The sequence below is a fragment of the Sorex araneus genome, chromosome 3 (genome assembly GCF_027595985.1).
Source record: "Sorex araneus isolate mSorAra2 chromosome 3, mSorAra2.pri, whole genome shotgun sequence".
NCBI lineage: Eukaryota > Metazoa > Chordata > Mammalia > Eulipotyphla > Soricidae > Sorex > Sorex araneus.
This window is the reverse complement of record NC_073304.1, coordinates 35662282-35673158: the sequence shown is the minus strand read 5'-3', so window position 1 is coordinate 35673158 and position 10877 is coordinate 35662282. Positions and strand designations below refer to the sequence as shown.

Sequence of the window (10877 nt, the reverse complement as noted above, 5' to 3'; positions counted from 1 at the left end):
CTAGGAAAAAATACAACTAAATAAAAAAATATATAAAATTAATACTACAGTTCCAGAAAGCTGTGTCAAAGAGGGATGTGGTAATTTGATAGAAAGATTTGAGAGGGGTATGTTGAGAAGGGGGAGACACTGGTGGAGGATGTGATGTTGGAATATTGTATGTATGAAATCCCATTAATAGTGTATATCATGGTACCTAACATTAAAAAATGAGAACTCTAAAAGAAAGACTTGTTTTCAAACTGTGCAAGAGATAGTACAATATTAATGCAAAAGAACTCCTCAATTCCAAAGCTCTGTTTGTTTTTTGTTTGTTTCTGGGCTACACTGGATGGTGCTCAGGGACTGTTTGGGTGGTACTGGGGAACCATAAGAGATGTTGGGGATCAAATCAGAGTTGGCTGCATGCAATATAAACTCTGGCGACCTGCACTCTCACTGCTCCCCTGGAACTCTAATTTCAATATTTGTATACTAGAAAAGCCCTGTTTGTCATTTTTGTCATCTTTCTTTGCTTGAGGTGACCATTGTCTGGAAACAAGAGATCTAATGAGTTTAGTTTTCTCAAGGTTTTTAAGCATTAGTTGTAGCGGGAACATCATCTCGAAATCACATCATCAGTTCTAAGAATATGTATTGCTTTCCAGGCCACAAATTCCCTCCCCAAAGCCAAAACAAAATACATGGCAGGAATTTCCAATAATAAAGAAATGTGTACTTACAATTTTAGAAAGCTTCAATAGAAGAATTCTGTTTTCTTAAAATTTCTTTACAAGGTTTTCTGGTACAATTTTTCCCCCTTTTAACTTCTCTCACGAGAAAGGAGAGGAGAACTGTGGCTTAAAATGATACTATCTCAATAAAATTAATAGTAAATAAGGTTTTTAAAATTGGAAATTACATACACAACTTTTAAAAAGAAACGTGTTTATTGATCGACTTTATAGGGCAGCGTCAACTTTCTTGGTCACAGATAACTTTTGTATTTCTCAAAAACTGTTCCAGCATGGCTGTCTCGCGGTTTTGCTATTAGTCTACTTCAAAGGTTGAATCCCCTGCCCGCCCACCCCCAACCACCACCGACGCAAGTTCCTTCCCTTAGCTTCAGGGAAAAGATCAGTGTCTCCCCAGGCTTGTAAATTTATCTTCTGTCCACCAGCAGAGTCAATTTCCTGCTTAGGCCCCTCGCCTACTGCTCTGTGTGTAACCTGCAGTTGCCTCAGAGCGCACGCTGCTCTCTTCCTCGCCCAAGCCGCAGCCTGTGCATAAACCGCTTTTCGTCCCGTCCCTCTCTGCTTAAAAACCTCAGCGCCCGGCTCAGGCGCGTCCTGTCTTAGAAGGGGTCTCCGCTTTCCGCTCAATTTCGATGTGCACCTCTCTTGTGCTCCCATAGCGCCTTCTTTCGGCACTTCTCCTGAGCGATTAGTTCTCGTCTTGATCATTTCAGTCTCCCACAGTAAGTAATCCTGTGAAGCTCCCCGAGTAAGCGTTGCCGGCTCCCCAACTCCGCCCCGACAATGGGAAGCGTTTTCGCTCTAATCGCTACAGGTGTTCTTCCTGCAGGATCCCCTTTACAGCAGGGAGCTCCCACCTTCTACCGCCTGATGCCGGACAGCACTACCCTCCGCTGGCCGGGAGCCGCGCTGCCTCAGCGGCCACGCCACGCCGTGCCGAGCTCCCTCAGTTTGCAAGGGGCCGGAGGAAGAACAACAACAACAAATCCTTCTTTTAAAAAATGAAAGAAAGAAAAAAAGAGAAGAAAAAAGAATTTAAAAAAATGAAAGAAAGTCTTATTTCCTAGGTGCAAACGATTGGGAATGAAATGCCCCGCGCGTGTTAAGTGAGTCTGGACTAGGCATCCAAGGTGTGGAGGCTGGAGTTAATACGCTCGGGTTTCCCCCTCCCGCGCCACGCCCCAGCCCCTTTTTCCCCACCCCACTTGAAAATTCGCGCTGCTCATTGGCTTCTGGCCCTGCCAATCAGAAGGACGGGAGCCAATCCTTCCTACGAAAGGTGAAGTGCTAGCAGAGAAAAAGTTCGGACCCCCGGGTCGCGCGGCTCGAGACTAACGCCCCTCTAGCAGCCGGCTGCGCTCGAGAGCCGCGACTCTCGGCCGCTGTGGGGGGCAGGGGGAGACATAGGCGGCGCCTCATTTGCATAACGGCCGCCCCTGGCCGCCTCGCGTGGGCCGGAGTCCCGCCTCTCACCCGACTGGAAATCTGTTGGGCCACGGGCGGGTCACTCCTAGCAAGGCAAACCTGTGGCGGCGGGTGCCGGGAGCGGATTGGCTCCGGGAGGTGGCTGGAGGAGGCCGGGAGGCGGCTATAAGAGCGGGGAACCGAGCCGGCGAGCGGGGAGACGCCACTGAGTGCGCTCGCGGTGGGTGGTGCGAGGCGACCGTTAGTTGACACCGCGGATTTTCTGTCCCCCCCCTGGTCCTCCTGTGCCCGGCGTTCTCGTCTAACGTCGCCTGCCAGCCTTTCAGTCACGATGTCTGCCCGCGGCCCGGCTATCGGCATCGACCTGGGCACTACCTACTCGTGCGTGGGGGTCTTTCAACATGGCAAGGTGGAGATCATCGCCAACGACCAGGGCAACCGCACCACCCCCAGCTACGTGGCGTTCACCGACACCGAGCGCCTCATCGGCGACGCCGCCAAGAACCAGGTGGCCATGAACCCCACCAACACCATCTTCGACGCCAAGCGGCTGATCGGGCGCAAGTTCGAGGACGCCACGGTGCAGTCGGACATGAAACACTGGCCGTTCCGAGTGGTGAGCGAGGGCGGGAAGCCCAAGGTGCAGGTGGAGTACAAGGGCGAGATCAAGACCTTCTTCCCGGAGGAGATCTCGTCCATGGTGCTCACTAAGATGAAGGAGATCGCCGAAGCGTACCTGGGGGGCAAGGTGCAGAGCGCGGTCATCACCGTCCCCGCCTACTTCAACGACTCGCAGCGCCAGGCCACCAAGGACGCGGGCACCATCACCGGCCTCAACGTGCTGCGCATCATCAACGAGCCCACAGCGGCGGCCATCGCCTACGGCTTGGACAAGAAGGGCTGCGCCGGCGGCGAGAAGAACGTGCTCATCTTCGACCTGGGCGGCGGCACCTTCGACGTGTCCATCCTGACCATCGAGGATGGCATCTTCGAAGTGAAGTCCACGGCCGGCGACACCCACCTGGGCGGCGAGGACTTCGACAACCGCATGGTGAGCCACTTGGCCGAGGAGTTCAAGCGCAAGCACAAGAAGGACATTGGGCCCAACAAGCGCGCCGTGCGGCGGCTGCGCACGGCCTGCGAGCGCGCCAAGCGCACCCTGAGCTCGTCCACGCAGGCGAGCATCGAGATCGACTCGCTCTACGAGGGCGTGGACTTCTACACGTCCATCACCCGCGCCCGCTTCGAGGAACTCAACGCCGACCTGTTCCGCGGGACCCTGGAGCCGGTGGAAAAGGCGCTGCGCGACGCCAAGCTAGACAAGGGCCAGATCCAGGAGATTGTGCTGGTGGGCGGTTCCACCCGCATCCCCAAGATCCAGAAGCTGCTGCAGGATTTCTTCAATGGCAAGGAGCTCAACAAGAGCATCAACCCCGATGAGGCGGTGGCTTACGGGGCTGCGGTGCAGGCGGCCATCCTCATCGGGGACAAGTCCGAGAACGTGCAGGATCTGCTGCTCCTCGACGTGACTCCGTTGTCACTGGGCATCGAGACGGCTGGCGGTGTCATGACCCCACTCATTAAGAGAAACACCACGATCCCCACCAAGCAGACGCAGACCTTCACCACCTACTCCGACAACCAGAGCAGCGTGCTGGTTCAGGTGTACGAAGGCGAACGGGCCATGACCAAGGACAATAACCTGCTGGGCAAGTTCGATCTGACCGGGATCCCGCCGGCCCCCCGCGGGGTCCCCCAGATCGAGGTCACCTTTGACATCGACGCCAACGGCATCCTTAACGTTACCGCCGCCGACAAGAGCACTGGCAAGGAAAATAAAATCACCATCACCAACGACAAGGGTCGTCTGAGCAAGGACGACATTGACCGGATGGTGCAGGAAGCAGAGAGGTACAAGTCGGAAGATGAGGCCAACCGTGACCGGGTCGCCGCCAAAAATGCCGTGGAGTCCTATACCTACAACATCAAGCAGACGGTGGAAGACGAGAAACTGAGGGGCAAGATTGGCGAGCAGGACAAAAACAAGATCCTCGACAAGTGTCAGGAGGTGATCAACTGGCTCGACCGAAACCAGATGGCAGAGAAAGATGAGTATGAACACAAGCAGAAAGAGCTCGAAAGAGTGTGCAACCCCATCATCAGCAAACTTTACCAAGGCGGCCCTGGCTGCGGCGGCGGTTCTGGAGCCTCCGGGGGACCGACCATCGAGGAGGTGGACTAAGTTTGTACGAGAGTAAAACCTCTTTTCCTTTCCTTCCCCCACCACCTTTTTTTCTTGTTTCTTTGAAATGTGCTGTGCCAAGTACAGAGGTCGGTTGTTGGGGAGTCAGTCATTAGTCCGGTATATGCATATGAAAGGAAAGGGGCAACAATTTAGTTTCATTATAAAAGGTTAGTTCCAAAGTTTGATTTTTTAAAAACATTATTTGAGGTTTCTCTTAGTGCATTTTGTGTGTTTGATGACTTGAGCCTTTTTTGTTTAGTCTAGTTTGTGCATGGAGATTTGTTTGAGATGAGGAACATGAAGTTTGTACACATGCTCTGTGGAAGCTTGGTGACAATAGAATATAAAGAAACGGTTTATTTTATGTACTACTATAAGGCTAAAGTGAACACTGCAGTAATGTTAAGGGCAGGTATATTTTTTGCAAACAAATGCATAAATTCAAAATTAAAGCTGAAATTTCAAAATTAGTCTCAGAGTTTTCAATTTTCCCTTCTATTATTTTGTTGGTCTTTAAGCTATTAGTATATGTAATTTATCTAACTTAATCTTGTCTGATTCTCAGATGGGGCTTCTGCTTTGAATTACCAGCAACTTCAGGGGAGAAGATCTGGGTAAACTTCTTCCCCAACCCCTTTAGTACAGAAACTGAACCTAAATTCCAAAAGAAAAAAAAAATGGCTTAAGTGTTCAAGTGAAAATCCACCTGAATATTACACAAAATAAATCAATTCTGGGTTAAGTAAAATGATATATTTCTAAACAAAAACTGGGACAGGAGTTGTCCTCTGAGAGTTGTCCAAGGTAGTATGAAACAATTTGCTCTCTGTGACAGGTCCCTGAAACAAGAGCCCACAGGCAAGCTTTTAAGCCACCTAGTGTAAGTGCAAAAGTAAAATATTTAAAAAAAAAGTTTGTTTCTAATTTAAACCTCAACTTTTGAGTCTATTAAGGATGGTTTCAGCAATTATATAACTTGGCAGGTAAGGATCAAATATACCACTATTCCCATCTGAGGATCAAAATTCTTGGTGCAATACCTGCTTTGTAACTAGGTTTCTTTTTAAGGACAAACTACACAATAGTCTTGTATTTTGCTAATACATAACTTATTTATTTCCCTGCTTATCTGATTTGAAATTGTGACAGGAATATTATAATCCCTATGGAATCCATTACCTTGAATTTAAGCTTTTAAACTCCCTTTTTGGGAGAAAGGGAGTTTTATTTTTTAGTAAATGACTGCTTTGTTATAATTTTTCTAAAGGGAGCTTGGGAGAAATTCAGTAACTAAAGTAACAATGGAAAATGCATAATTTTCATTGCATGAAGAAATTTTTATCTTTTTTCCAAGTACAGTTTATTTTGAAACTTTGTTAAATTATAGAAAATATATTTTATTTAGTGGTTTAGTGGATCTTTCTGTATTTCTACATTTTACAGAGGTGTTTTTTTTTTTTTTTTAATGCGAGAGCTTACTCCTAGCAGTGCTCAGGGGGCTATATCCTGGTCCAGGGATTCGAACCAGGGTCTGCTGCATACCAGGGAGACTAACTTTTGAAATGAGTAATTTAAAAACTATTGAAATGGTAACTAAAAATTATTGAACTAATGTACTTAATTATTGGACTTTAGGACTTAGTGATCCTCTCACACCAGAGCTTTATTTTCATTTTTATTACTATTTTTTTTTCTTTTTGGGTCACACCTGGCAATGCACAGGGGTTATTCCTGGCTCTGCACTCAGGAATTACCCCTGGCAGTGCTCAGGGGACCATATGGGATGCTGAGAATTGAACCCGGGTCAGCTGCGTTGCAAGGCAAACGCCCTACCCGCTGTGCTATTGCTCCAGCCCCCAGAGCTTTATTTTTAGGTATGTATAAGTTATCTCTCTTTTTAGTAAAACTTAGTTGGAGGAAGTATTATAGAAGAAATTGTGAAATTGTTTCAAAATAAACTTTTAAATTGTGAATGTAATTACTCTTTACGTTGAAAAGCTTACTATATAAAGCCTGAGTTTTTTGGTGGGAGTGTTACTTCTGTGGAAATTTTTTATCAAGGGGGTTTAAAGGGTATTTTTATTAGCAAGAGATAGCATCACTGGGTCAGGAATGTAGCTCAGCAGTAGAACACTTCTCTGGCATAACTGAGGCCCTGGGTTAGATCTCCACCACCACAAGCATGATTACCCCCCCACTCCACAAAAGAACAAACAAAAAACCTAACAGATAACATCATACATTTGACAAACTACCTTGATATTAAGAATCACATAAATAGCCTTGGGGTGAACATTTTACCAAGATAACACATTATATTAGCCTTTTATTTAAAATACTATTTCTTGGGACAGGTAAGAGTGCAAAGAACTAGATCTTGGGGCACAAACTTTGCATGTGGAAACCATGACATCTGACAACCCACATCACACCCCACGCTATACCTCAACAGGTATGATCCCAAAGTCAAAAATAAAAAGAGCATTATTCCTTTTCTGTAAATTTATAATAGAGTATTTTAATTTTGGTTTGGGGGCCACACTCCAGCAGTATTCAGGGCTTATTCCTAGCTCTGTCCTTAGAATTTTTCTTGGCAGTGGACCATATGTGTTACAGCAGATTGATTCCAGGACGGCTGTGTGCAAGACGACACATTACCCACTGAAAGATCTATCCGGCCCCTGCAATGGGGTCTTTCTGTAAGTGTAATTTAGTAAAAATATGACTCATTTTAGGCCTCACTTTAAAAGAGATTAGTACCTAGAATACCAGGAAAATAACCAGTAAATTCTCTGAGCCTATTATGTGGCCTCTGGTAAGTTGCTAGAATACATCAATCCATATAAATAATAGATTCAGTTTCTATTTTTATGAAAAACCATGTGTAAAATTTCTCGCCTCCTTCAAGTGGTTAATTCTGTCCTCTCGATTTATCTACACCCAAATATTACTAAGATAAAATCAACAAAGTAGCTATTCAGTGTTTCCAGGGCTCAGTTGAAACTGGTAACCAGAACTGCTTAGTAGATAATAGATCAGGCTGACTCAAATATCAGTGGAAAAAGTACTTTATGTTTAGAAGGAGGCTAAGTTACAGTTTTAAGAAATAATTAACATCACTTGAACTTGAAAGCGAGTTACACTATGTACTAGTGGTGATGACTAAAGAAAATGAAGTAATACACAATGCTAAGAGGTGAGAAAGTACATTTCTCAGAATAGGTGTTTGAAATTGGAGGGGAGAGGAGGAGCCACACCTTGCAGTGCTCAGGGCTTCTGGCTCTGTACTCAGGGATCTCTTCAGGCGGGCTCAAGGACTATATAGGGCACTGGGGGTGGAACCCAGGTTGGCTATGTGCAAGGCAAGCAAGCACCCTACCTGCTGCACTATTGCTCTGGCCCCAGGCATTTGAATTATTAACAGAATGATTAATACAGTTGGCCCACTTTGAAGCAAATAAATCTAAACACCTGTCAATATAAGTCAGCAGGTTGTGAGATGTGTGAATTTGAAAATCACTATCACTGTCATCCCGTTGTTCATTGATCTGCTCGAGCGGGCACCAGTAACGTCTCCATTGTGAGACTTGTTACTATTTTTGGCACATTGAATATGCCACAGTAGCTTGCCAGGCTCTGCCGTGAGAGCAGGATACTCTTGGTAGCTTTCGAGTTTCTCCGAGAGGGACGAAGGAATCAAACCCAGGTCGGCCTTGTGCAAGGCAAATGCCCTACCTGCTGTGCTGTTACTTGATATATAATAAAAATTTATTAAAGTCTGACTTTTTATTTTTTGTCGGTTGTTCTTGGGCCCTTGGGTTGTTTCCAGATTTTTGCTAGTGCTATAGTTAGCACTGGAGTGCAGACGCCTTTCTGTCTTGTGTTTTGGGATCCTTAGGATAAGGGGTGAAATTACTGGGCCATATGGAAGTTCAGTTCCTAGTCTGTATTTCTTTATTGTTTAATTGTGAACCTTTGTTAGTTAAGCCCATTACCATTTGGTAAGGCTGGTCAACAATGATCTAGTTTAAAGAGTCTTAGTTTGGGCCAGAGCGATCGTACAACCGGAAGGTCGTTTGCCTCGTATGTGGCCGACCCGGGTTCAATCCCCCACATCCCATATGGTTCCCCAAGCACCACCATTCTGAGTGCAGAACCAGGAGTAATCCTTGAGCATCACGGGTGTGACCCCCAAAAAGTAAAAACAAAACAAAAAACAGTGATTCCTGAGTACTGTCGGGTGTGGCTCCCAAACTAACTTTTTCCCAGTTTTATTTTTTTTTCTTTTTTGAGTCACATCTGGCAATGCTCAAGGTTTACTCCTGGTTCTGCACTCAGGAATTATTCCTGACAGTACTCAGAGGACCATCTGAGATGCTGGGCATCGAACCAGGGTCAGCTGTGTGAAGGCAAATGCCCTACCTGATGTGTTATCACTCTGGCCCTTTTTCCTTTTCACCAGATTGTAGATCACCAGTGAAAAAACATCTACTTAAAAAAAATGGTCTACTTGAATATGTGAAATCACTGATCATATAAATTCTAATGAGCTAATTGTTTGAGGTTCTCATTTTACCTTAGTTTTGTACATTATTAGCCTGAAGTTAAACTATGGCAAGATATAAAAGATCTTTAGGTTTTGTTTGTTTTTGGCTTTTGGCTTTTGAGCCATACTTGGTTGATGCTCAGGGCTTACTCCTGGCTCTATATACAGCTATTAATCCTGGTGGTGCTCTGGGGACAATATACAGTGCTGGATATCAAACACAGGTCGGCTACCTGCTAGGCAAGTGCTTTACAGGCTGAACAATCTCTCCAGCCCCAATTCTTTGTTTTCTTTTTGCATTTTTTCACATGATGGGATAATTTGAGGAGGTTAAAGGATGATTTTTCTAAAAGTGATTGTGAAATGAATAGATTCCATCTTTGATCTTTCCCAGGCCTTTCTTCCAGAGCGTCTAGACATTCTTTCTCTCTGTCCTCACCACTCCAGGATATATTGGTTGGTGAAAAGCTCTGGGTATGACATGGATAGTTTTGTTCTCTTTCAAGTAAGTCATCTTATAAAATGCCAGCCTAAGGCAACAGCCTCAAACCAACATTACCAGTGTATGAGTAGGGATACCTGTAGCCTAACCAACCTATACCAACAATGACTTCAAGTGGAACAATAATGTAGGTAATTAAAGGTTTAGACCACTGAAACTCATAATTGTGTGTTATTGAGTAGTGAGAGTGGGAGGGCTGGGTGGTAAGAAGAATTTATGAATTCATGGTTGCCATATTTTTAAAGTCATGGGAATACAATCAACATTCAACCCACTAATTGCATATAAAAAAAGCAAGAGATAGTATTTGCAATCATGTATCATCCATCTAATAGCTTATATTAGTATTAGAAGGAAAATACAATCAAAATTTGTATATGAACTTGTAAGAAGTTAAAACATACAATTTGAAGATTACCAAATTTCACTGCATAATTGTTATAGATTTTTAACAAATATTTTTGCAAATAAGTGAAGTGGAACTTTAAGAATAGAGTTTTAAGAGTTTGTGCAGGTATTAGAAACAGTACAGTACTGTGGAATTATGGTGAGAATTAGGCAGCCAAATATGATAATGTAAAAATACCTATTGAGGGCTGGGAAGCAAGTGCTACAGTGGGTAGGGCCTTACTCTCAGCTCATCAGGAATGATCCCTGAGCAGAGTCAAAAGTAAGCTCTGAGGGGCTGGAGCGGTAGCATAGCAGGTAGGGCATTTGCCTTGCGTGCGGCCAACCCTGGTTGGAATCCCAGCATCCCATATGGTCCCCTGACCACCGCCAGGAGTGATTCCTGAGTGCAGAGCCAGGAGTAACCTCTGTGCATCGCCGGGTGTGACCCAAAAAGCAAAAAAAAAAAAAAAAGTAAGCTCTGAATACTGCAGAGTGTGGCCCAAACTCCCATCCCACAAACCAAAACAGAACAGAACGAAAAATACCTAAAAAATTCTTAAGTGAGTACCAGTGAATGTAAAGGAAGTTCTTTGAGTAATGCTGACTATGTGTAATAGTTTGGAGCAAGTTGATCATTTCCATGGATTTCCAAGTATTTCACAATTTTTTTTTCTTTTTGCATCACACCCAGTGATGCTCAGGAATTACTCCTGGTATTGCTCGGAGTCAGCCACGTGCAAGGCAAATGCCCTAACCGCTGTACTATGGCTCTAGCCCCAAGGTATTTAAATTAAAAAACAAAAGTGAGTGCTGAAGTCACAGCACAGCAGTTAGGGCACTTGTCTTGCACACAGCCTACCCAGGTTTGATTCCCTGGCATCCTTTATGTTGAACTAAACACCAACTACCAAGAATAATTCCTGAGCACAGGGCAAGGAGTAACCCCTGAAAATTACGGGGTATGGCCCCCAAACCAAAATCCGAAACAAAACAAGTGGATTTTTGGGCTGGAAGACCATTAAAACAAAAACAAAA

At 45.0% G+C, this 10877-nt stretch overlaps 1 protein-coding gene across 1 annotated transcript; it reads left to right on the top strand.

The window, feature by feature from the left end:
- The first annotated feature begins 1117 nt into the window (after window positions 1–1117).
- On the top strand, window positions 1118–4874 carry HSPA2 (heat shock protein family A (Hsp70) member 2). Its single transcript, XM_004612358.3, has one exon. It carries the CDS (start codon window positions 2491–2493, stop codon window positions 4399–4401), a length of 1911 nt encoding a protein of 636 aa, XP_004612415.1. The 5' UTR covers window positions 1118–2490; the 3' UTR covers window positions 4402–4874.
- Window positions 4875–10877: the final 6003 nt, after the last annotated feature.

Bases quoted from the DNA above. Each gene is read 5' to 3' on its own strand.
- HSPA2 (XM_004612358.3), top strand. From the start codon at position 2,491: ATGTCTGCCCGCGGCCCGGCTATCGGCATCGACCTGGGCACTACCTAC.